General features: G+C 46.7%; 1 protein-coding gene across 3 annotated transcripts in view; it reads left to right on the forward strand.

Moving 5' to 3' along the window:
* PDE8A (phosphodiesterase 8A) overlaps window positions 1–27,262 on the forward strand; it is a 150,455-nt gene that overhangs the window by 44,326 nt on the left and 78,867 nt on the right. Inside the window, exon 1 of one of the 3 annotated variants that reach the window (XM_051834236.2) lies at window positions 7,361–7,917. The exons of the other annotated variants lie outside the window; for them this stretch is intronic. Within the exon in view, the coding sequence (XP_051690196.1) occupies window positions 7,903–7,917 (15 nt within the window). The 5' untranslated portion in view covers window positions 7,361–7,902. Of the gene's footprint in view, window positions 1–7,360; window positions 7,918–27,262 lie in introns of those variants that run through there. 3 annotated transcript variants of the gene reach the window in all.

Raw genomic sequence — 27,262 nt, forward strand, 5'->3', positions numbered from 1 at the left:
CAGAGTTACTCAGAGAGAAGAGAGGCAGAGAGAGAGAGAGAGGTCTTCCATCCGATGGTTCACTCCCTAATTGGCTGCAACGGCCAGAGCTGTGCCGATCTGAAGCCAGGAGCCAGGACTTTCTTCCAGGTCTCTCATGTGGGTGCAGGGGCCCAAGGACTTGGGCCATCTTCTGCTGCTTTCCCAGGCCATAGCAGAGAGCTGGATCAAAGTGGAGCAGCTGGGTCTCGCACTGGTGCGCATATGGGATGCCGGCACTTCAGGGCAGGGCGTTAACCCACTGCACCACAGCCCCGGCCCCAATAAATAAATATTTTTAAAAAACAAAAAATAAATCTTTTTAAAAAACTATATAATTAAATAATATAGGGGGCCAGGAGCTCAATGATTACTGTGAATTCTAAGTTTTGAAAATAATTACATAAAGCAAATGATGAAAAGAGGGTTTAAGTATGAATGCCGGAGGCTCTGCCATCTTTCTGCTGCCAGCTCAGCATCCGAGTCTGCTGTGTGGCAGCAGTGAACACAGGGCCGCACAGCATCAGGTGAATGCTTCGGTTTCCGCGTGGCTTCTCAGCTCGGTCTTCTGGGTGGAGCCGTCTCATGGCTGGGGTGGAAGGGTAGGGAAAGGTAGTCTGAGTGCCAGGAAAGAGAGGACCCCCAGGACCCCCAGATGTGGGTAAGCTTTGCACATCCCTACCACAATTTAGAGCCTTTTTGGGTGCTAATTATTTAATCTTTAAAGCTCTATCTTTTTTTTTTTTTTTAAAGATTTATCTATCTATCTGAGAAGCAGAGTTACAGAGAGAGAAAGAGAGGTCTTCCATCTGCTGGTTTACTCCCCAGATGGCTACAACAGCTGGAGCTGGACCAATCCGAAGGCAGGAGCCAGCAGCTTCTTCTGGGTCTCCTACGCAGAGGCCCAAGCACCTGGGCCATCTTTCACTGCTTTCCCAGGCCATTAGCAGGGAACTAGATCCGAAGTGGAACAGCCAGGACTCAAACTCAAACCAGCATCAGCCCATATGTGATGCTTGTGCCACAGGTGGAGGCTTAACCTACCACACCACAGCGCTGGCCCATAAAGCTCTATCTTTAGGTAATGACCTGTTCTGTTTTTATTCTCCTTTTGTAAATTCGGTTTGTTTCTAGAAAATTGTTTTCAAGGTACTAAAATATTAAACACTTCTGGAATGAGCATGGTTTGGTGAATATCTCCGAACTGTCACTGGCTACTGAGTGGATGGGGGCTGGAAGGGCACAGAAAGGGCAATAGGCTGACCAGCCAGAGGCCATGCCACTATGGGTGGTGAGAGGTGGTGTGGTCAGCTGGTGGCCATAGACGTGGGGGCACGCGGGCAAACTCGGGGTATGTTTTGGAGTTAGCATCTGCAGGAGTGTGGACAAACTGTTTCCTGCCATTTGAGGACCAGGTAAGGCGTCTGTGTCAGGTGTAAATCAGCACTTTGATTTCTTCGTTGAGGGTGTTTTGCTGTTCAGCCATTTTTGTGGGTGATTCATGTTGTAGCTTCAACTCTTGGTTTCATTGTGGACTGCTAATCACTGCCCATGGACCACACTTTAAGTAGCACCAGTTTCAAGTATTTCAGTCTTAGGAGCAAGCATGATTTATTAAGCAGTCTCAACTGCTTAATAGATGGTTAGTCTCTATACCGTCTTTCTTTGGTATTAGAAGTAAGCAATAATGCAATGAAATCCTTACTTGTGTAATTACATTTCCTGAAAATAGAATAAGGATTTTGGAACATATTGACAAATTATTCCCCAGAAAGATTGCATTCACCTTTGGAATTACAGTTTTGCCATCACTGAATCTTTTTAAATTCTGATGCTAATTTGGGTGACAAAGAGAAAGTTGTTATTTCAATATGTATTTATTTGATCACTAGTAAGAAAATTTTTCATGTATTTTTTGGAACTGATATTTCCATCAGTACCTTGTGTTTATGCCCTTTGGATAATTTTTGAGTTGTAAGTACTTTTTACCTTAAAGATATTTACTCTTTGACCCTATAATGAAAATATTTTTCTGCATTTTAAAAATACATTTTGGGGGGCCGGCGCTGTGGCATAGTAGGTAAAGTCACCTCCTGCAGTGCCAGCGTCCCGTATGGGTGCCAGTTTGAGACCTGGCTGCTCCACTCCAATCCAGCTCTCTGTTATGGCCTGGGAATGCCAGCACTGCAGGCAGTGTCTTTGCCTGTGGTGCCCATAGTGTTGGCCCCTATTTATTTATTATAGAGAGAGGGAGAAAGAGAGAAAGAGAGAGAGGGAGAAAGAGAGAAAGAGAGAGAGAGAGAGAAAGAGAGAAATCTTCTATCTGCTGGTTTACTTCACAGATGGATCCAACAGCCAGGACTGGGCCAGGCTAAAACCAGGAGCCAGGAACTTCATCTGGGTTTCCTATGTGGACCTGGGGCCAAGTACTTGGGCTATCCTCTGCTGCTTTTCCCAGGTCATCAGCAGGAAGCTGGACTGGAAGTGGAGTAGCTAGGATAGGAACCGGTGCCCATATGGGATGCTGGCATCTCAGGTGGTGGCTTTACCCACTAGGCCACAACACGGCCCTCCTTCCCCCAGCCAAATGTATATGTTAAAGCCCTAATGTGATCTTAGTTAAGAAACGAACCTTTAGGAGGTAATCAGGTTATGGATGTGGGGCTCTCATGGGTGGAATTAGTGGCCTTATATATGAGGCTTGAGGGAGCTTGTTCACCTTTCCATTGTGTGAGGAACAGGCCCTCGCCAGATGCCCAGTCTGCAGGTGCCTTGTTATTCCCTGCCTGCAGAACTGTCAACAGTGAACTTCTATTATTTTATGAACGACATCTTCTAAGATACTTAGTTCAGGCTCATGTAGAACTAAGAAAACAGCTAAAGAATAAATTATTTTCTGATCTAGCATCCAGTCTAGGCTCACACATTTAATTGTCTTGTCTCTTTAGTCTTCGCTCTGAGACGGTTCCATTGGGGTCTGGAGGGTGTTGAAGAGTACGGGCCAGGTATTTTGTAGACTTCTCCCCATGTGAGCTTGTTTGATGTTTTCTCGTGGTAGGCTCAGGTTGTACACTTTGGCAGGGATCCACAGAAGCGATATTGTGTCCCTCGCAGTGTGTTGCATCAGGGGCACCCTGGCTGTCGATTCCGTTGCAGCCGTGTTCACTTTGATCATGTGACAGAAGTGCTATCAGGTTTCCTCACTATTTTCCCCTGAGAAATGAATAGATATCTTAGGGGGAGCCATTTGGACACCATATAAATATCCTTTTAGTCATTAAACTTTCACTAACGAGCTTTAGCAGCCATTGATTTTTGCCTGAACAGTAGTTTAACTCCTGGGTTGCATGTTTCGACAGTTTGTTATTCAGCCACTTGGGATCTGTTGCAAGTCTTTTCAACTGAGATGTATAGCAGCTTTTAAAAAAAGTTCATTTTTATTTGAAATGCAGAGTGATGGAGAGAGTGATAGTGAGAGAGAGAGCAGAGAGGGGGAGAGATTTTCTGTCTTCTAATTTCACTCCTCAATGCTCACGACAGCCAGGCCTAGACTAGGCTGAATATAGAACCCTAGAACTCCATCTGGGTCTCCCGCATGGTGGCAGGGACCCTAATACTTGAGCCATCACTCACTGTCTTCCAGTGTGCTTGAAGAAGGAAGCTGAATTGGAAGCAGAAGAGCCAGGCACTCTGATGATGGGATGCGGGCGTCCAAAGTGGGACTTGGCTGCTGTGCCAAATACCTGCCCTGAGCTGTATAGCACCTTTGTGAAAAAAGAGCAAGTAGATCTTTTTTTTTTTTTTTTAAAGATTTATTTATTTGAAAGGAAGAATTGGAGTGGGGGTGGAGAGAGATCTTCTTTCCTTCCTTCCACTGGTTCACTTCCCAAATGGCTGGGCCAGTCCAAAGCCAGGAGCCTGGAGCTTCATCTAGGTCTCCTACTTGGGTGCAGGGGCCCAAGCACTTGGGCCATATTCCGCTGCTTTCCCAAGCACGTTAGCTGGGAGCTGGATCAGAAGTGCAGCAGCTGGAACTCAAACATGTCCATATGGGATGCTGGTGTTGCAAGCAGTGGCTTACCTTGCTACACTACAATGCTGGCCCCAAGCAATTAGATCTTAACATTGGTTCACACACATGAGTGCTTCACGTCTCTGTTATACCTCCTTGGCACCTGGTTGGGTCAAGTTCTCACTCCTGCTGGCCGGTTTAGACTCCAGACTGCTTTGCCCGTCTACTGTCCTTTGGCTGCAACACCCGTCCATGGTCTAGGCAGCTCGGTCTGGATGTTGGATGTGGTTTTGTGTGACACAGATCGTATCAATTCGGGAAAAACCAACCAAGGCTATGGTAGCATAGTAGCATGTCATGGATTTATGTCTGTTGGGGTCAAGAGATGATCACTTCATTTTGTTGCCTAGAAGATACGTTTGCATGCTAAAGGGACAGAGCCATTAGAAGAGACATTAAATGAGGGCGGAGGGGACGCTTGGTGTGGGTGGGGGACTGAAAAGATAGGCCTAGGTGGTGGCCTTAGCTGTCAGCAAGAGCAAGGAAGCTTGTTTCGGGGAGACATTAGAAGGAAGGAGAGGAATGCTGTGTTTTGGTAGGTTATGAGTAGGCACAGATGGATTTGGAAGTTACCACCTGGTTGCCTCATTTTCCTTTGTGAAACAGGAGTGAGATTGTATCTTACGAGTGAGGGCATACAAGCCTTAAGAACATCAGTGAGTAAGGAAAGGAATTGTGGTGAGTAAGAGAGCTCTGGGCCACGTCAAAGGATTCAGGAGCTGGTGGTGGAGATCACCGAGGCACAGAGCAGAGGAAGTGGGCGCTGGGTTGGCTGGGGGTGAGGCTTTGCACTCACTGTGGTAGAAGGCTGTGAGTGAGGTAGGAGAGAGCAGAAGATGGCACAAGAGGGTAGGATTTTTGTCTGGAGGGGTGGTTGAGACTCCTTCGTCAGTACAGAATGGGGGAGGTGGAGCTGGGGAGACAGTAGAAGAGTGAAAGGATTGGGGGGCAGAGGATTATTAGAGGAGAAACAGGGGTTCAGGCTTGCTGGAGGATAGGCATATTGGCCAGGGAATAGGGAGTCGGTGTTTCACATTTCCACTGGGGTACAGTTCTGGATGGTGGGGGCTCGAGCAGAGTAGCATGGAAGTGAGGCTCCCTGGGTGTGAGAAAAGTGGTTGAAATTGCTGGATGGGTTATTTACGTGGACGTTAATGGCAAGCGTTGGCAGAGGGGCATGATTGCATTCAAAGGCTCTGGGAAGGACAGCGAGTCGAGCGGTGATGAAACCTTATACCCGAGAAGGTGGCATTTGGCTGCCTACAGATTAGGGACAGTTGGACCTGGTGGTTTGCTGGAACTGGCTGTTCACAGCCTCAAAAGACACCTTGGTGCTAGTGAGAGTGACGTCTGTGCAGGTTTCAGACAAGGTGGTCACCAGGTGCTTGCTGGCAGTGTCTGTTCCGTGGCCCCTTCCCCACCTTCTCTGCTTGGCTAGCTCCTGCAGCCCTTCAGGAATGAGTTCTGTGATCACCTCTTCCAGGAAGTCTTTGTCGAACCCTCTCTTCTGGTCTCTCTTTCTGTCCCCATCACTCCTGTGCTTACCTCCCTGGCACCCTTTGTCCGTGTTGTCTGCTGTGCTTCCTCCCTTCAGGCCAGGACTTCCTTGGGGAAGGCTGGGATCGTGTTGCCTGCCTGCGCAGAACCCTGCTTGTGTTCGGGTGAACTGTGTGAGATTGTCACTAGCTAAGACACTTAGTCTACTCTTGCTTCTCTCCCTACTAAGTGACTTTCCTTTGTCACCTCATCTTGAATCTCATTTGAAGTCACAAACTCCTTTCTTAATGTGGCCTTAGCCATTTTTTTTAAAGATATATTTTATTTATTTGAAAGAGTTACAGAGAGAGGTAGAGCCAGAGAGAGAGGTCTTCCATTCCTCTGGTTCACTCCCCAGATGGCTGCAACAGCCCAGACTGGGCCAGGCCAAAACCAGGAGCCAGGAGTGTCATTCATGTCTCTTAAGTGGGTGCAGGGGCCCAAGCGCTTGGGCCATCTTCTGCTGCTTTCCCAGGCACGTTAGCAGGGAGCTGGATCGAAAGTAGAGAGCTGGGACTCAAACCGGCACCCACATGGGATACCGGCACTGCAGACAGCAGATTAACAGCTATGTCACAGGGTCTGCCCCTTTGATTTATTTTGATAACTCCCCTTTTGCATTTCTCTGCACTTGTTAGAAGGGATCAAAAGAAACCAGTTTGAAGGCCGGTGCCGTGGCTCACTTGGTTAATCCTCTGCCTGTGGCGCCGGCATCCCATATGGACGCTGGGTTCTAGTCCTGGTTGCTCCTCTTCTAGTCCAGCTCTCTGCTGTGGCCCGGGAGAGCAGTGGAAGATGGCCCAAGTGCTTGGGCTCCTGCACCTGCATGGGAGACCAGGAAGAAGCTCCTGGCTCCTAGCTTTGGATCGGCGCAGCACCAGCCATAGTGGCCATCTGGGGAGTGAACCAATGGAAAGAAGACCTCTCTCACTGTCTATAACATTATAAACATTAGGACTCATTCTCATTTCTCTGCTTCTAGTGTGTTCCATGCTGCTGCTGCCTGCAGCTTAAATGTGCCAGTGGCTGCTGCTGTCAGTCACTCTCCAACAGTGACTGGGCTACCAGTTGCTTCAGAGTGACAGTTTTTTTTGGAAACGTAAGGACCTGTGTGTATTATGCTTTAAAAGTTTGCATTGAACAACAGCATATCCAGATGAAAAACAGTCAAGTGTATCTGATATAATAGGAAAACGTTTCCCTTTGTCAGCTGGGGCAGATGTGCCGTGTATAAATCAGATAAGTTTAGGTTTTTTCAGTGGTTCTACTTCCCCTTCCTAGTTGACCTTTTCTTTCATCTTCTCAAACTCAGGGCTGTTTGTTCTTGCTTTCGTGGCCACTGAGACTGTAATATAAATATGCACTTCAGATCCCGAGGCCACCTCCGTAAGTCCTGGATCAGACCTGTTCTCCTTGAAGTCACCTGCATTGTGGCTTGAGACTTCTCCCAGCCCCTCTCTCACTCCCCCTGTGAGCTGGACTTTCCCTGAGACGACCTCGTCTCACAAGGAGCTTATATGCACAGCTTCCTCGTCCTTTGGGGGGAGGGGGTCTCAATGTCCCAATTCCCAGGATGTTTTTCCTGGGAGTCTTGTCCTCGTCATGAATTTCCTGTTTTTCCCTCAGGGCCAGTTCTGTACTGTTAGCTTGACTGTTGACATTTAAAGAAACGTAGAGCCCAGCGGACCAAGTCTATGTAGATGTTTTGGTTCCGGGCCTAGTGGACACTCTCCATCCACCAGAATGCTTCTTACCCCCCCTCCCCCTTTCTTGGACTCTGCTAATCCTTAACAGGTTAATCTGAGTTTATATTTAGATGAAGGTTATCCATTAACAGGAAAGTCTAAAACTGAAGACAGCGTTGAAGTAGAGGAGCAGAGGCAGACTTTTGACCAAATTTCTTGTTAGCAGGTTATGCTTGGCACCATCGTCCTGGTTCTATTGCTGCAAAACAAACCACCCCAAATCCAGTGGCATTAAACAATAACCATTTATTTATTTATTTATTTTAAAGATTTTATTTATTTATTTATTTGAGAGATAGAGTTACAGAGAGAGGGAGAGACAGAGAGAAATGTCTTCCATCCACTGGCTCACTCCCCAAATGACTGCAACAGCGGGAGCTGGGCTGATCCAAAGCCAGGAGCTTCTTCCAGGTCTCCCACGCCGGTGCAGGGGCCCAAGGACTTGGGCCATCTTCTACTGATTTCCCAGGCCATAGCAGAGAGCCAGATCGGAAGTGAAGCAGCTGGGACTGGAACCGGCGCCCATATGAGATGTCGGCAGCACAGGTAAAATTAGCCCACTAGGCCATAGCGCCGGTCCCAGCAATAAGCACTGTACTGTGCTCATGGATTCTGTGTCGGGGATCTGGCCGGCACAGTGCAGGGTGGCTTGTCTCCACTCTGTGGTGCCCAGGGTCTGGAATCACTTGTAGGCTCTGTCACTCATATGGCTGCTGCCTGGGCAGGCTGCAGGCCTGTGGCATCAGCTGGGAGCAATGACCAGAGCCCTTGTAGTTAGTCCCTCCATGTGGCTGGGGCTTCTCACACACTGGGCTGGGTTCCAGGAGCGAATTCACTGGAGGAAGCATCTAGACAACCAGTGTCCCCAGAATACATGGGGTAGATGTTTGCATGGCACTCAGTGACCTTGCCCCTGAAGTCACATGGCTTCATTCTGCCATTCTCAAGTGGTAGAAACAGTCAGGAACCTGTCTTGATCCCAGGGTAGGGAACACAGACCCCACCTCTCAGTGGCGGAAGGGCTAAAACGTTTGGGGCTGTTGTGAAAACTATCACGAATTTATCTTAAAACAAGATAGAGTATAAAATAATAGAATGCCTTATATCTAGTAGGAATATTGTAGAACTTGCGTTTCAGTTATAATGTGTGTCTGTATATTCTGGTTTATGGTATTATATTTTTCTTATTGCAGATTACAATTTTCTTTTAAATTGCTAAGCTGTAGTACCATCTGATTTGGTTGTGAATGTCAAATTTTATCTGTTACTATCTCAATGTATAGGTTGTTCCTGGTGATTCTTAGCCAGTGGTAAAGATGAGACCGTGAGGTGTTGCTTGTCATTTGCCTGTAAGGACAGAACAAAGCCCTCTCCTTTTTGGACCTGTTTTCTTTCTTTCTTTCTTTCTTTCTTTCTTTCTTTCTTTCTTTCTTTCTTTCTTTCTTTCTTTCTTTCTTTCTTTCTTTTTTTGTTAAGATTTATTTATTTATTTGAAAGTCAGAGTTACACAGAGAGAGGAGAGGCAGAGAGAAAGAGAGGTCTTCCATCCGATGGCTCACTCCCCAATTGGCCACAACAGCTGGAGCTGTGCCGATCAGAAGCCAGGAGCCAGGATTTCCTCTGGGTCTCCTATGCAGGTGCAGGGGCTCCAAGGCCTTGGGCCATCTTCTGCTGCTTTCCCAGGCCATAGCAGAGAGCTGGATCAGAAGAGGAGAAGCCAGGACCAGAACCGGCGCCCATGTGGGATGCCGGCGCTTCAGGCCAGGTGTCAACCTGCTGTGCCACAGCGCTGGCCCCTGGACCTGTTTTCTTTGCCTCCCAGGAGACCCTCAAGGCCCTGTTGGGACTGTGGATCAGACTTAGAGAGTTAGTGCACTGCAGAATGGGCTGGTCTGGACCCTACGATGTGAGTCTGATCTTTGCCAGTCTCTCTGAGAGGGTGGGACGCAGCTGTGAGGTGAAGAGGGATGCTTGTTTTTGCAGACCATCAGAAAAGACTGCAGCTTCTGCAAACTGATGCTCTCATGGAGAGACCCCCGCCCGGCCTGGGAGGGTGGTGTTCACACTCAGGCAGTCTCCAGAATGTCTTCCCACCTCAGTGTTGAAGCCAAAAGGAAGTGCTGAGAGTGGGGTTTCTGAGGGAATTCGTGCGTGGTGACAAAGCAGTCGGCCTTCCCCTGCTTCCCCACTTCCTGTGGCTTACCAAGTGCACTCCCTCTGTTCCTGGTCTTTCGAGGAAATGCGTGGAGATGACTGAGCTACGGCATCCACTGTCATCTTAAAAAACATTGCACTGCAGGCCGGTGCCGTGGCTTGCTTGGTTAATCCTCTGCCTGCGGCGCTGGCATCCCATATGGGCACTGGGTTCTAATCCTGGTTGCCCCTCTTCCAGTCCAGCTCTCTGCTGTGGCCTGGGAGTGCAGTGGAGGATACCCCAAGTCCTTGGGCCCTGCACCCCATGGGAGACCAGGAAGAAGCTCCTGACTCCTGGCTTCAGATCAGTGCAGCGCCGGCCGCAGCGGCCATTTTGGGAGTGAATCAATGGAAGGAAGACCTTTCGCTCTGTCTCTCTCTCTCACTGTCTGTAACTCTACCTGTCAAAAAAAACAAAAACCAAAAAAACAAACATTGCATCGCAGAACATTTATGTGGAAGAGTGCCATATAAATGACCCGGATTTTGCCAAATATTTAGAAAATTTACATTGTTCTGAGCTCTTATTGTGATGAAAATGATAAATGTTCATTATACAAAAGCAGAAAATACAGATAGCCAAAATTAAGAAAATAACAATTTTATTTTTTCTCACTTAGAGAGAAGTACTGTTCTTTGCTGTTACTGCATATCCTTCCCGTCACTTTTCTGTGTATATGCTGGTATTTGCATTGTTAACAACAAATTTATGGCATTTTTAAGCTTCTGTGAACACCTCCATATTATTTGGGTTGTAGTCTCCTCTTAGCCTTTTTTACCTCTCAGAATCCTACTTGTTCTTCAAGGCCCATCTCAAATACCACCTTCCTTGGGCCATCCCTCTCCCCCCAGCACAGCCACAGCGTCCCACCTGCCTTGTCTTGTGGATTTGTGTCGTCCTCTCCTGTCACCTGCAGTAACTTGAGAGCATTAAACGCTGTCTTATCTTGTAATCTTCTTTGGCATGCAATGCACTGAAGTACATTCAGTGCATGTGTTTAGAGCCCAGTAAGTTGGAGTTCATCGCAAAGGTCTGATGGTGGCCCAAGGCGGGGGAGGGGAGAGAGAGAGAACACAGAAATGTTGGTCAAGCTGAAGACCCTTCAGATCTCTTCTGGGGAGTGAGTTCTGTTCTGTCATTGAGGCCTCCCAGCCTTGAAATTCTTTGTTAGTAGGAGCTGACATTTTATCAGTGTTCTTATATTAACCTTAGGTAGTAGGGTTCCCCTCACGCCAGGGTTTTATAAACTGACCCAGCTTTCCCTATTTCTCAACACGTTAGTGTTGGCTACAGTCAGAAAGCTAGTTCTTTCTTATTTTTACTGCCTGGCCTTTACCCCCATCCTTGTATTTGCTTCAGACGCCTTCAGCTCTGTTCTCTTGGGTCTTTCTCTCTTTTATTTTTTAAAACTTTTATTTTTAAAAAAGATTTATTTTATTTATTTATTTGAAAGGCAGGCTAACAGAGAAGGAGAGAGAGAAAAGATCTTCCATCTGCTGGTTCACTCCCTAATGGCCACAAGAGCAAGGTCAATGCCAGGCTGAAACCAAGAGCTGGGATCTCCATCTGAGCCTTGCGTGGGGGTGGCAGGGTCCCAAGCACATGGACAGTCTTCTGCTCCCTTCCCAGGTGTGTGAGCAGGGAGCTGGGTTGGAAGCAGAGCAGCTGGGACTTGACCGACACTCCAATGTGGGACACCAGCATTGTAAGCAGTGGTTGAATCTGCTGTTCCACACATCATCTGCTCCCCCTTTAAAATAACTTTCTTTAAGATTTAGAGTATCATTCACAAATCTGTAGAGATTATGGCTGGTTTTTTGGAAAGATTTATTTTATTTATTTGCAAGAGGTAGAGTGAGGGAGAGAGGTCTTTCATCTGCTGGTTCACTCCCCAAATGGCTGCAACAGCCAGAGCTGAGCCAGTCCCAAGGCAGGAGCCAGGAGCTTCTTCTTGGTCTCCCACGCAGGTACAGAGGCCCAAGGATTTGGGCCATCTTCCACTGCTTTCCCAGATGCATTAGCAGGGAGCTGGATTGGAAGTGGAGCAGCTGGGACTTGAACCAGCTCCCATATGGGATGCCATTACTGCAGGCTGGGGCTTTAACCCTTTGTGCCACAGCACCGGCCCCTATGACAATGGCTATTTTTATTTCTTTTACCAAAAGTACTTTTCTGTACTTAACAACTTCCATGATGTTTTTGTAAAGCCATGTTCTTCATCTCCCCAAATGTACAGATTTTTACTTCCATTTGTTCCTTTTACTGCTTAAAACAGTTGCTAACGATGAGTAAAATGCTGACGGAACATTTGTAAAACAGTCTGGACAGAGGGACAGTGTCTGGTGCCTGAGCAGGTGACAGGACTCCTGCCAGGCCTCCTGGGACCTGCCTTGAAGCAGCGTCTTCCGTCACATTCCCATCGGAGTGTCCTGCGGTGTGGGGTAGGACGCTGCACTGCAGCCGGCAGCACCTGCCGCTAAGAAGCTGCCCGCTGCTCACACACGGGGTTCTGGCGCAGAGGGCCTGGCTCCGTGAATCTCGTGGCTGAGACGACCCCTCTCCCTTTGGAGGGGTGGAACCAGCTGTGGCTTCAAGTGTCAAAGGCAGGCAGGCAGGGACCTTGTCTGCCAGACGCTTCTCAGCAGAGCTCCTCACATTCCCACCAGTTAGGACTGCCGCTGTCCTCTGACGTCAGGGGAAGCGTGCCTTTGGGTGGACCTGCAGAGACTGTCACAGGCCCGGCGCTACACGGCGCACCGGCCTCTGCTCCGTCCCATCCGCAGGCCAGCTCTGGCTCTGCTCTGTGCCAGGTCAGCTCCCTTTCCCCTCGTGAAAAGCTCTGGTGCTGCCTGGGTTTTGTCTCCTGGTCACAGGAAGTCCTCAGCTCTCCAGCGTCTGGTGTGGGAGCGTCTGGCTTTAGTAGCTGCTGTTGAGCCCGCCCCAGCTTTGCACAGTCCTCCGGCACGGCCTCCCTCGCCCCCAGCCCCAGTCGCTGGTCTCCTTGCTTCCTCACTTCCAGCGAGGTAAAGGGAAGGAGCAGCTCGGGCCTGCAGGCTGCCGGCACCTGCAGCCAGTTTTATGACTTCGGCCTGGGCACTGTGTGCTGTGCACTGCTGAGGCCCACCGGTGAAACAGATCGCCAGGCGCAGGACCCTGCCCCCGGTGCAGCCTCCCCTGCGGTGGAATCCTCCATCTCAACCGCATTCAGCCACTTCCTGCGCCCTAACACGCCTGGTGGCTTCACACCCCCATGCCTTTGCACGGAATATTTTCTCCTTCTAGAATGCTCTTTCCTCCCTTCTTACCTGGCAGAACCCTATTTTTCCTTCAAGATTTACCTCAGTAGACATCTGAAAACTTTCATGATTTTTCCCCTAGGGTAAAGTTAATCAGTCACTTTTCAGTCACACTCTGTACAAGTTTTTGTTGTTAAACATTCACAAAGTGTTGTAATTGTCTGTTTATATTTTTCTGTGCTTCTCTATTTAGCTCCTGGAAGATTGGATCCATATTTTTATTTCTGTAACCAACACTCGGTTGAGGTTTAGCGCATAAAAGGGGCTCTATAAATACGTGAAGGCCAATGGAAGAATGCATGGCATTTTTACGTTTGCTTCTGCTGATTTGTCGCTGCATCGTGCCTTCCTTACGTGTTAGAGGAGTGCAAGTACAGAATGCCTAGGGCGGAGTTAGGCTGTCTGCAGTGAACCTGCTGCTTCCTCATGTTGCTGACCTCGGAGGGTCCACCGGAGCCCAGAGTGGGCAGCAGCAGCTATGGCGGCAGGCTTGTCGGTCTCTGCCTCTCCCAGCTGGACTGCTGGGTTCTCTGATGCTGTCTGAGCAGATGGGGGGGAGGGGTAGGATTTGTGACTGACACCCCCCCCACGTGGCTGTCAGCGACGCTGCCCCTCTGCCTCTGCCCGCCCGAGTCCCACCTACTGTTCCCCGTCCATGCCCTTTCTGACCACCCACCACAATCACTTCTCCCCGTCCTGAGCTCACAGAGAGGGTTAGCACACGAGGCGGCGCACTGCAGTGACAGAGCGTGGGCGTTGGGGGTCACCAAGCCCCACACCCCACTTACTAGCTGAGTGCCTGACAAGCCCAGTAACCTTTCTGTAAGTAGAGGACAGTCGCTACTTTGTAGGCTGACATGAGGATCTGGGTACTTTCTGGTAGGTGGTGGACACTCCGACGTTACCATTGCTGCTGGCTGGACGGGTAAGTCGCGGGAAGCTGTCTCCTGGCCATCCCATCAGCAATGACTGACTGCTTGTTACTGAGCCAGTTACCTGCTTTTATAAGGGACATGTCCATCAAATACTTGTTGGAATATTTTTGCAAATAAAGCTGATAATTTTTGTTTCTTGGCACATGGCTGTGCTTTGCTCATTTGTGTAGAGGATGTTTCTTTGAAAAAGTTGCTTCCAAGTGTGCTGAGAACAGAATGTTTTCTCTATTTCACAGCTTCAGCCAGCTTTGAGGTTGGGTGTTTGTATAGCTCTAAGTCTCTATTAATTAAGGAAATGGATTAGAAAAGACAGTTTAATGAAAACTCACGGACTGCAGGCAATTTGCACACATTCCCTTGTTTGACACCAAAGTTCAAACTCACCTGTAGATGTGAAAGGAGCAGGCTGTGATTCTCTCGACTGCTCCCTGACTGGTAACCCACAGAGGTTGTCCGTCCATGGGACGAGACGTGGATAGTTCTGTTGTTTCTCCATCATATGAATGAGAAACCAGGAAAACAGAGTGTATTTACTATAGAAGGAACGAAGGTCATGGAAACAGTAATTTTTAAAAGGAACCCTTGGTTACCTAGGTTTTAAAGACCTATGCCTGTTTATTTTATTTTTAAAAGCCTGTGGAATAAACTCCTTTCTCTGATTTATAAGGAATCTAAAATATGGAAAATTTAATCTTTAAGGGGCATGACTTCTGGTTTATGGGCTTGTTTGTTTTAAACATTTCAGTGTCTCATGATACTCTTAGTTAAAGGGAAATTCTTTTGACTGTCATGTAGCTATTAATTATAATTTAGACTATTTCCAAGGAAATACTCATTTTTAAGAAAAAACATGTGAAAATATTGATTTTTTTTTAATATACATTGAAAAAAAATCCATAGAGATGTTCTCCTATGTTTAGGAGAATGTTAAGGTTATTATGTTAAAGTAAGAAGATTTCAGGTAATAGCCTTTTAACTTTTTTCTCTGCACCTTTTCTTTATTGTCTGGATTTGGGGGTGACTTGTGTGTTACTTTATATTCAAGAAGTTTTAAAGCCGTTTTGGTTTCGGAGGTAAAAATGTATGACTTAAGATTTGAACATGGCGAAGTCAGCCCTTCTCTGGAGCATTACCCCAGGTAGCTAGGAGGAAAAGAAACAGAAATGAAAATCCCCTCTTTGAAGAAATTTGGAGGTGTCTGAAACCCCAAGCCAGAAAATAAGTGAGTGTTTGAAAGATTAAACCGAGGTAGGAGAGAGGAAGCTGGCGGAAGGCACTTGGAGCAACAGATTTCAGAAAAAGAGAAAAACAAACGAACAGACTGGAAAAGAGCAGTTTCCAAGGTGAGGAGCGCGTCTTGGGGTTCCAGGCCACAGTCCTGCATTTGAACCAGTGGGGGTGAGTAAACACGCTGGTGGCAGGAGCTTCCCTGGATCCAGTTTGATGCCAAGAAGCCAGGGAGCCTGCGTGAACCTGCACTTAGACAAGCGGTGCTCAACAAGGAGCAGCCCCAGCTCTGCCCATCACTTTATGTTTGAGGGAGAGAGAGGCTGAAGAGCACCGCCCCCACCCTAGGTGCTCACACACACAGTGCTGCCGGAGAGGGAAGGAGCCTGCTGTTCCCAGGACGCGGCCCTGGCTCTTCTCCCAGACAAGTCTTCAAATAGTTGGTCTGGGAGAAACTACCCTCAAAAATGAGCAGTTCAGGGTGCAGTCAGACATAATAAAAGAAAAATGGGAAGGAAAAGAACACGAAAAAAACAAAGACGATGATGAGCACTCACTAGGAAAATACTGACACAAAACAAGTGAAAGTTGTGTGGAACATCCGCGGTGGCAAGCCCTCAGCGGGACCACGTGGCAAACCACTGGGGGAGAGCCCTGAGCCCAGGAAAGAGAGCGAAGAAAGGAGGAAAGCTGTCAAGGCAATAAAAATGAAGAGTGGCACAAGACAGTGTATGGAGGCTAGGGATGAAGTGAATGAGCTAAATGAAACAGTTAAGGATTTGAGAGAGAGTGGTAGATACAAACATTCCTTAAAGAGGGAAAGAGAAATAATGGATAAAACCAAAAATTTAAGATATAAATCAAAAGTTTTGAGAATAAGAGGATGCTTGAATCTGCAGTTTGAGAACATATAGTGTGCCCAGGAAAAATTAACAAGAGAATTACCAGCTGTGCAACATACCCCAGTAGTTATTGGACTTAAAATGTAAAGAATTACATGGTGGTCAGGCTGAAAGACTGGGTCACTTGTTAAAAAAGGAGATTTGATGGCGCCATTTTCCATTCAGTGTGGGAGGACCCTGGAACAGCAGCAGCAAGATCCATAAGAGTACTAACTGTGACCCAAGGGCTTTCTGTTCAGTGAAGTTGTTTTTAAAATAAAAAACAACAGATGAGTTTTTTTGTAAGAACTATATTTACTTGAAAGGCAGTATTAGAGAGGAGGAATCACAAAGAGAGAGAGAGAGAGAGGGATCTTTCATCTGTCAGTTTAACCTCTCCAGATGGCCACAGCAGCTACGGCTGGGTCAGGCCAAAGCCAGGAACCCAGAGCTTCTTCCAGGTCTCGCACTTAGGAGTCCTGTATGTAGTTCTAGGCCCCTGGCTTTGGCCTGGCCCAACCCCAACTGTTGTGGCCACTTACAGTGAACCAATGAATGGAAGATACCTCTCTGTCTCTTCTTCTCTTTGTGTAACTCTGCCTTTCAAATAAATAAATAAATCTTTAAAAAAATGCTTTTGGGCCGGCGCCGCGGCTCACTAGGCTAATCCTCCGCCTAGCGGCGCCGGCACACCGGGTTCTAGTCCCGGTTGGGGCGCCGGATTCTGTCCCGGTTGCCCCTCTTCCAGGCCAGCTCTCTGCTGTGGCCAGGGAGTGCAGTGGAGGATGGCCCAGGTGCTTGGGCCCTGCACCCCATGGGAGACCAGGAAAAGCACCTGGCTCCTGGCTCCTGCCATCGGATCAGCGCGGTGCGCCGGCCGCAGCGCGGCGGCCATTGGAGGGTGAACCAACGGCAAAGGAAGACCTTTCTCTCTGTCTCTCTCTCTCACTGTCCACTCTGCCTGTCAAAAAAAAAAATAAAAAAAAAAAAAATGCTTTTCCCTCATCTTTAACAGCCCAGTAGCTATTTAGCTAAAGACATCCATAGGTATAGTACCACTTTACCCCTTATACAAAAATCTACTCAAAATGGATTAAAGAACTAAATCTATGACCCAATACCATCAAATTATTAGAGAACATTGGGGAAACCCTGCAAGACATTGGCATAGGCAAAGAGTTCTTGGGAAGGACCCCAGAAGCATAGGCAAAATTGACAAATGGGATTACGTCAAATTGAGAAGCTTCTAAACTGCAAAAGAAACATTCAGCAAAGTGAATAGGCAACCGACAGGATGGGAGAAATTATTTCAAAATATGCAACTGAAAATGGATTAGTAACCAGAATATATAAAGAGATCAAGAAACTCAAAAACAACAAAACAAACAACCCAGTCAAGAAATGGGCAAAAGACTTAAACAGGCATTTTTCAAAAGACGAAATTCAAATGGCCAACAGACACATGAAAAAATGTTCAGTATCACTAGCTGCCAGGGAAATGCAAATCAAAACCACAATGAGCTTTCACCTCACCCCAGTTAGAATGGCTTTCATACAGAAATCAACAAACAACAAATGCTGGCAAGGATCTGGGGGAAAAAGTACCCTAATCCGCTGTTGGTGGGAATATAAATTGGTACAGCCACTGTGGAAGACAGTATGGCAATACTTCAGAAATCTGAATTTAGACCTACCATATGACCCAGCCATCCCACTCCTGGGAATTTACCCAAACCAAAGAAATCAGCATATGAAAGAGTTATCTGTACCCCCATGTTTAGCGTAGCTCAATTCACAATAGCTAAGATGTGGAATCAATCCAAATGCCTGTCAAATGAAGACTGGATAAAGAAATTATGGTTTATGTATATCATGGAATACTACTCAGTGGTTAAAAAAAAACACAAAATTTGGTCGTTTGCAAGAAAATGGATGAAACTGGAAAATATACTTAGTGAAATAAGCCAGTCCCAAAAGAACAAATACCATGTGTTCTCACTGACCTGTGATAACTAATAGAGCACCTAAAAGGTAATCTGTAGAAATGAAATTGATACTTTGAGAGTAATGACTTTGAACAATGACTTGTCTTAACTGTTGAGGAACAGTTTTTTTTTTTTCTTTCATCCTATTTGTTGAACTCTTTCTTAACATAGTTAATCATGTGTATAAAATTAATTGAAAGTAAATCTTAAAAAATAAGAATGGGAATAGGAGAGGGAGAAGGAAGAGGGATGGGAGTATGGATGGGAGGACGGGTATAGTGGGAAGAATCAACATGTCCCTAAAGGTAAAAAAAGCTAAACCATAAGAGAGAATATAACTAACCAAAACAGGGTTCAAAAATAAATTAATTCCATCATTTCTATAGGAGATTAAATAGATAATGCCGGAAAGAATGAAATTTTTATAGATTGAATAAAATTAAGCAGTAGACAAAAATATAGACTATCCTGGTTAACTCAAATCCCTCTGCTTATGCAGGTACTACTTCCAACAGCAGTCAGGCCTTGCATTGTTTCTTCCTCTTGTTTCCTCTTGGCTCTTCATTGCACATCCATTCAAATGTTCCGGCTGTCAGCATGCATACATCCGAGTAGTGAATGGGGATGCCTTCTTAGAGGACCTGTAAATAAAATGGGGCATAAACAGAAGCACCCTAGTAGGTGGCCATGTCAGACACACCAAAGGACAAAGTACGCAAGTCAAGCAGGCAAAACCACCTTATCTAAAGGCTTAAACTTGGATGCATTTCCCTCCTCTCCCCGCAGGTAGTGCACGGATACTCAGAGAGCAGGGCAGTGCGGATGTGCAGGGTCCAAGTAGAATGCTGACCTGTCTAGATCAGCCTGTCAGGTTCAAGGGACATCGGTAGTTTGGCAGAAAATGAGGGAGGATGGAGAAGAGCTGGCTGGAAGAGAGGCACTGCCCGTCTGAAGGGGACTGAGGGACACAGTTGGAGAATGCCAGAGAAGCCACAGAAATGGTCCAGAAAGGCAGGCGCTGTCAGCAGCTATCAGGCTGCAGGAGTGAGGGATCCCTTCCTAGTACGTGGCAGCAGTGGAGAGCTCTCATTCCCTGACCCCTGTTTCAGAAACAGCTGGCCCTTCTGGTGGCGCGAGCACTGTTATGCAAATGAAACTTGAAGTGCTGTTGAGATACTGGACTGGTCACTTTCTTTTCAAAGTGGGCCCTTTTCTTTTTGTTTTAAATGGATACTATCTTTTTTTAAAGATTTACTTATTTGAAAGAGTTACAGAGAGGAGAGGCAGAGAGAGAGAGAGAGGAGGTCTTCCATCTGCTGGTTCACTCCCCAGTTGGCCGCAGTGGCTGGAGCTGTGCCAGTCCAGAGCCAGGAGCCAGGAGCTTCTTCTGGGTCTCCCACGTGGGTGCAGGGGCCCAAGGACTTGGGCCATCTCCTACTGCTTTCCCAGGCCATAGCAGAGAGCTGGATCGGAAGTGGAACAGTTGGGACTAGAATTGGTTTCCATATGGGATGCTGGCACTGCAGGCGGAGGCTTTATCAGCTACACCATGGCACAGGCTCCAAAATGGACTCTTTTTGAAAGTGTAACTGTATTAATTGGCTTTCCGTCACCATAATAAATATGTGAGAGAAAGAGAGAAACTTTAATGAGAAATGAGGTTGATTGTGGCTTATGGTGTGATAGGTTCTCAGGCCATGGTGAGATGAGTATCTGACGAGTGTGTCAGTGGTGTGTGGAGTCCAGATGGAGGAGGGGGCACGTGGCAGCCAAAAACAGAGGGGAAGGGGCAGGGCCTACCTTGGCTTTTATGAAAAAGCACTCACAAGAATTGCCATCCCAGTGACCTAAGGCCTTCCCATGACAGCTCTTAGACACCGTAACTGGATCAAGTCTCCACCCTCCCAGTGCCATTAACTTACAACTTTGAGTTGGGGAGCCAGTTCATGTTCAAATATAATAGTAACATATAGTAATTAATGCATAAATCACAAGTGTACAACTTCATTTTCACCAGTGTAACCATCACCCAGATCAAGAAATAGGACATCGGGGCTGGCATTGTGGTGTGGCATGTAAAGCCATCTCCTGCGATGCTGGCATCCCATATGGGCATCGGTTCAAGACCCGGATGCTCCACTTCTGCTCCAGCTCCTTGGTGATGGCCTAAGAAAAGCAGAAGAGGAACGTCCAAGTATTTGGGTTCCTGTCACCCACATGAGAGACCTGGAGGAGGCTCTGGGCTCCTGCCTTTGGCCTGGCCCAGCCTTGCCATTGTGGCCATTTGGGGAGTGAGCCAGTAGATGGAGGATCAATCTGTCTCTCACTCCCACCACCCTGTCTTTGTCTCTCTTTTTTTTATCTTTTTCTCCCTCCCCCTTCCCCCTTCCTCTTCCTTCTACCTCCCTCTCCCTTCTCTCTCACCTCCCCCCTCCCGCTCTTCCTTTCAAATAAATAAATAAATCTTACCAAAAAAAAAAAAAAAAATAGAGCATTCCAGGATCCCATAAAATGCCCTTATGTCCCCCCAATATACTGTAGATTTGTTTTTCCCTATTTATTTATTTGACAGGCAGAGTTAGACAGTGAGAGAGAGAGAGAGAAAGGTCTTCCTTCCATTGGTTCACTCCCCAAATGGCTGCTACGGCTGACGCACTGTGCAGATCCAAAGCCAGGAGCCAGGTGCTTCCTCCTGGTCTCCCATGCGGGTGCAGGGTCCAAGCACTTGGGCCATCCTCCACTGCCTTCCTGGGCCACAGCAGAGAGCTGGACTGGAAGAGGAGCAACCGGGACAGAATCCGGCACCCCAACTGGGACTAGAACCTGGGGTACCAGCGCCGCAGGCAGAGGATTAGCCTAGTGAGCCGCACACCAGCCAATTTTGCCCAATTTAAACTTTATGTAAATAGATTGGTCACTTTCTAAAATATTTATTTCAAAAACAGAGATGCTGGTTCACTCCACAAATACCCCCCCCCCCCCCCAGAGGCAGGGTTGGGGCAGACCTAAGCCAGGAGGAACCTGGAACTCATTCTAGTTTTCCCACACGAACAGTAGGGACCCAAGTACTTGAGCCATCTCCTGCTGCCTCCCAGGGTCTGTGTTAGCAGAGAGCTAGAATTGGAAGGAGAGCTGGGACTTGAACCCAGGTACTCCGAAATGGCATGTGGGCATCCCAAGTTGAGTCTTAACTTCTAGACCGAACATCTACCCAGGATTGATCATTTTTGATTATGGATTTAAGGCTGCTTGTGATTTAATGTATGCTGTGTTGAATAGTGTCTCTCTCTGAGTTCATGTCCACCAGAACTGCAGCATATTATCTTATTTGGAAGTAGAACCTTTGCAGGGATAATTAGTTAAGATGAGGCCACACTGGATTAGGGCAGGCTCTAAGGCAGTAACTGGTATCCTTGTATGAAGGCCATCTGATGACAGAGGCAGAGATTGCAGCGATGCAGCTAGAAGTCAAGGAAAACTGAGGGTTTCCAGAAACTACCAGAATCTGCAAGGGGAGAGAAGCAAGCAGCTTTTCCCTTAGAGTCTCCAGGAGGCAGCAGCGCTGATGTTGGCCCTCTGTTCTCCTGCAGTGAGAGAGAGTAACTCTCTTGGTGGCGTTCATGACAGCAGCTGGAGAAATGATCGCAGTAGGGCCATCGGACTTTGGACTGTGAGAGAGCCACAGTAGAACTGGGGGACTTGTCTGAGTCTTCAAAGTGGAGGAAACAGTTCTGCTGAACAGGTTTCAAGTGTGAAAATGACTTAAAGTGACTTTTCAGGCACCCTGCAAGAGCTTTGTTTGTTCAGTCTGCCAGTTACAGAAGCAAAGAGGATCACAACCTTCGGGCTCACAGAGGGGCGGTGGAGACAGAGCCTTCCCCAGGTTTATTTCAGGCATTGTCACCACCGAGCTGTCTCACAGTGAGTCAGATGTCCCCAAGTACATTCGCTCTGAAGGGGGAGGTTCTTCAGTGGTTCTGATGAGGCCCTTGCGCTTGCGCCCAGCGCAGTGCAAATGCTACCAAGCGGTGGCTCAGCCTTGGAGTGCCGAGAGCAGATCAGAGTTAAGAGGCCATAAAAGCAAAACCACATGTGCAGACTTCTGTCCTTTTCTATTAATTGTCTTCCCTCCGACTGCCTCTGAGGAGGGAGGTGAGTTAGGCTCCGGGGCTTGCCCTGCGGAGTCCTCCTGTCTCCCAGTCTTCACCACACTGGATCTATATTTCCCCAAGCCCTTCCGCCACCTGTTTATAGAAGACTCTTTAGGAAGCATGAACATATAGTAACATTAAACTAACAAATGATAATTGAAACCAGCCTCCGGCAGAAAGAGTTCAGCTCTAGTTTCATTTTCTTTCTTTTTTTTTTTTTTTAAACATTTATTTATTTGAAAGGCAGAATTACAGAGAGGCAGAGGCAGAGAGAGAAACCTTTCTACTGGTTGACTCCCCAGGTGGCTGCAAACGGCTCCAAAGTCAGGAGCCAGGAACCTCTTCTGGGTCTCATGTGGGGCCAGGGGCCCAAGGACTTGGGCCATCTTCTACTGCTTTCCCAGGCCACAGCAGAGAGCTGGATCAGAAGTGGAGCAGCCGGGACTTGAACCAGTGCCCATATGGGATGCCGGCACTGCAGGCGGCATCTTTACCTGCTACACCACAGCTGGCCCCTAGTTCCCTTTTCTGGGGGTAATTATAAATAAGAGCTTTAGATTTATTCTTCATCACTGCCAGGTATGATATATTCTTTCCTTATTTCTAGTGGATTTCTTTTTAAAAGTGGGGGCATTTTCTTACACTATTCAATAAGCATGAGAAAATTGAGATTTCAGGTCAGCGTTGTGATGCAGCAGGTTAAGCTACCAGTGGGGATGTCTGCATCTCATATTGGAGTGCCAGTCAAGTCCTGGCTTCTGTACTTCTGATCTAGCTTCCTGCTAGTGGTCCTGAGAGACAGCAAGGATGGCTGCCACCCACATGGGAGACCTACAGAGTTCCTGCCTTCCTGGCCTCAGCCTGGCTCAGCCCCTGGCTGTTACAGACATTTGCAGAGTAAACCACTGGATGGAAGATAATCTTTCTCTGCCTTCATGTAGGTGAAAATAGATAAACATTTAAAAGATACTTTCTAAAAATATTTCATTTTAGCTTGGTATATAAAGATATTTTACATGTGCATGAGTATACTTTTAAAATGTATTGTTCCACAAATCTTTGTTTTTATTTGTTGTTTTCTAGACTTTATTTTCAGAATAACCCATGAAAATTTTATCTTTTATTGAACAGGAGGCCTTAGTTCCTATTTTGTATGTATTACACTTGCTTTTTAGAGTCAGTTACATGTGCTCAAAACCAATGCTGTCTTTCATTTATTGTATTTTCTAATTTAAATGGAAAACAACTTTTCAAAAAGGAAGTCAAGAACTGTCTATGATATCTAAGCAAAACCTGGTTGAAAATAGCAAATTGATATGGGGAGCTAAAATACCCATATAAAACAGGATAAAAATCTAATCAAACAGGACTTTGAATATTTGGTTAAGTCGAGGATACACTCAAATGTAACAAAATTAAAGATTGCATCATTTCCTTGGAGACCTTTGAGAATGATATAGAGTGTCCATTCAGCTGGGAAGAGTTCACAGTGCAATTAGGAAAAGAACAGTATGATTTATGATACAAACCTATTTGGAAAACTGGCCAATCTTCATTTTATTCTAACAACTGGAATTGCTTATCCTTTTTTTTTTTTTTCCTTAGAAATTTCCTTTCAGAGCATTCATTATCAAAACATGGAGAAATGTTGAGGACTTTAATTTTTCAATAATTGGTTCATTCAGCAGACCAGTTACTGAGCTCTGTGCTTCTTTAAGTGTTAGTCTTGTGAAAGCTGCTAGAACTCGTAAGTCTGGTAGGGGCAGGTGAGTAGATCCGCAGTGTGGTGAAGATCGGCCCCCCAGTGCCTTGGAAACACAGGGAGGGTGCCTTGTCCTGCTGGAGGCTGGGGCCAGTTGGAGGAGGAGCCTCCTGCACTTAATCCTGAAGGCTGCAGAGGAGTTAGGCAGCGGAGAAGAGGAGGAAACAGGAGTTTGCCAGGCTCAGTGAGCGGCATGGCCACTGGTGCCAGTCGAGGGCACTAGGTTCTCGAGGAGTTGTGAGTGATTTGCAGCAGCTGGAACTTGGTCATCCAGGCTTTACCTAGGGCAACGTGGAGACCCTGCAAGATTGCACACGCGCTGTATGTATGGATCATAGAATCCGTTACTTTGGAAATCTGACATTCTGATGCGTTCGGAGCATCATGCCATGCTCCATTTCCTCTCGTCTGTTGGATTCAGGCAGTGGTGACAGAAGGCAGGCAGACTGGCTTTCATCCTGCTTCTCAGTACTAGAAGAGCGTGTTTACATGGAATAGTTGTGAAACAAGCACAGAGATATTTCACAGTGTTTTTTGTTGGCTCTTTCTGGCCTGTAGCTTTGTGTATCCTGCAGAAATGTGTTATTCCCTGTATTTTCAGGAACTTCTGAGATTTTGGGGGACATGGATTCTTTTTGAGGACTTGTGTGGATGTTTTCTCGTTATTACTACTGAAGTAAAGAGGAAATGATATCAGCAGATGTGCGGAGCTTTTATTCACACTGAATACACTATTCATCCAGACAAAAAGATCATTTCTCAATTCAAATTGGAATATTCTAATTTAAGGCCTAGATCAGTTGTGTCATAATCGCTATGGAAACAAAGCTTTCTACTGTGTAGTAGTTGCATAAGTAACTTCCCCTGGTAGATGTACAAGTTATAGATGCAAATGCTGCTTTTTCCATTTTCTCTCAGGAACTCACTTAAAATAGAAGAGGCTTTAGCCAATGACATTTGCTTATATGTTTTATAAAATCTGAAGTATGTGTTCAGATTTCCTGCTTTTGTGTATTTTTATAAAATTGTTAAAAATTGTTGCTGAGCTTTCTCTGCTTGGTGGAGTTCATCTGAGGAAGACTGAACTATACTTCTCAGTTCGTAGCACGTCAGTGCCTTGCTAGGCTGGCTCAAGTCTGCGTCTTTCTTCATACATTCTTCATATACTGTGGGCATGAGTCTTTCATGCAAATGCCTTCTCCGACTTTGTGACTTACCTTTTCATTCTTTTATCCAGGGCTTTGGTTGAACAGAAGTTCTTAATTTTAAAATCTGACTTCTCAATCTTTCCTTTATGGTTAATGCTTCTTGTGTCTGGTTAAAGAAATCTTTGCCACAACAAAAGCAAAAATATAGACATACGACACTGCATCAAGTTAAAAAGCTTCTGCTCAGGAAAGCAAACAATAGATGAAGAGACAGCTCCCAGACTGGGAGAAAATATTAGCAAGTCGTAATCGAATAAGGGGCTAATAGCCAAAATCTATCAGGACCTCAAGTTGTTCAATGACAGGAAAACCCTAAAAGTAGGCACAGGACATGATTAGATAATTCTCAAAAGAAGATAAACAAATGGCCAGCAGATGCATTAAAAAAAATTGCTCAACATCTTAGAGGAACGCAAATTAAAACCACAAGGAAATCTTGCCTCCTGCCTATGTCAAAAAGATGAAGCACAAGTGTTGGTGATATTGTACATTAGTACAGCCATTTTGGAAAATAGTTTGGAGCTTCCTCTGAAAACTAAAAACGGAAACACCAAATGCTGTGGTTTGCGTGCAGCTTGCTGCTTCAGGGTCTGGATGTTGAGAGCTTGGCTTCCACAGCGGCAGGATTGGGAGGTGATGGTGGGAGGCCCTGGGTGAACGGGACATGCCCTCAGCAGGGATGAAGATGAAGATGTTGTTGGGGATCCTGGTTCGATTCTTCTAAAAGCCTGAGCCTGGCTCCAGCCAGCCTCTTTGGATTCCTACATAGAGACCTGACCTTCCTCCCACATGCATGCCCACCATTGCTATGTGTCCTGCGAGGGTGCCGCCAAGAGCCTGCAAAGAATATGTCCAAAGAAGTTAAAATTCGCAATAGCCACGGTACAGAAATGGCGGAAGTGCCCATCAGAAGATGAGTGGATTACAAATGTGCCATATGTACATACATGGGATACTAGTCAGCCCTGAAAAGCAGAATATTCTGTCATTTATGACAGCAGTGATGAACACAGAGGACATTCTGCTAAGGGAAATAAGCCTGGCACAGAGACGCACATGCTGTGATCTCGTTTATATGTGGAATCTGGAAAGGCTGGACTCGTAACAGGCAGAGGGAGGCCGGGGGAGGGTGGGGAGAGGGGAGGTGCTGGTCAGAGGGCACAGGGTTTCTGTGTGACAGAGGACTAAGCCCTGCTGCCTGCTGTACAGGGCTGGCTATATATAATAATCCTGTAGTATGTTTTTAAAATAGCTTACAGAAGGAATTAAATATTCTCACCACACAGAACGATGGTATTTGAGGCACTGGATATGCTTAAAAAAAATCTTTGCCTCAAGGCTCCTCTTTGTCCCTCTTCTTTTTCTTTCTAAGTCTCCACTTCCTTTCCCCTCTGCCACCCATAGGCACCCATTCCCATGTGCTGAACATATGTTACTTTGTGTGTGTGTGTTCCTACCAAGTACATACTGTTGTCATGTGCTTATATGATTTCAATTTATACAAATGGTGTTATATTACAGATGTTGTTTTCTTTTGTACTTAGCTGCTTTTTTTAAGATTTGTTTGTTTATTTGAAAGGGAGACTTACAGAGCAAGAGGGAGAAAGAAAGAGAAATAGATCTTCTGTTGGCTGGTTCACTCCTCAAATGGATACAATGGCCAGGACTGAGCCAGGCTGAAGCCGGGAACCTGGAACTCCATCTGGGTCTCCCACATGGCTGGCAGGGTCGCCAAGCACTTGGATCCTCTGCTGCTGCATTAGCGGGGAGCTGGATCGGAAGTGGAGCAGTCAGGACGCGAACCAGCGCTCATATTGGGTGCCGGTGTTGCAAAGGGTGGCTTACCTGGCTCTGCCACAATGTGAGCCCCCTTAGCATGTGTGGTTTTACTAAAAGAGTGAATATTGGGGCCAGTGCTATGGCACAGTGGGTTAAAGCCCCAGCCTGCAGTGCCGGCATCACATATGGGCACCGATTCGAGTCCCGGGCTGCTCCATTTCTGATCCAGCTCTCTGCTGTGGCCTGCGAAAGCAGTGGAAGATGGCCCAACTTCTTGGGCCTCTGCACCCGTGTGGGAGATCTGGAAGAAGCTTCTGGCTCCTGGCTCCTGGCTTCAGATCAGCTCAGGTCTGGCCATTGCGGTCATTTGGGGAGTGAACCAGCGGATGGAAAACCTCTCTCTCTCGCTCTCTCTCTGTAACTCTTTCTTTTTTTTGACAGGCAGAGTGGACAGTGAGAGAGAGAGAGACAGA

This window comes from Oryctolagus cuniculus, chromosome 12, assembly GCF_964237555.1.
Source record: "Oryctolagus cuniculus chromosome 12, mOryCun1.1, whole genome shotgun sequence".
In the NCBI taxonomy this organism is placed as follows: domain Eukaryota; kingdom Metazoa; phylum Chordata; class Mammalia; order Lagomorpha; family Leporidae; genus Oryctolagus; species Oryctolagus cuniculus.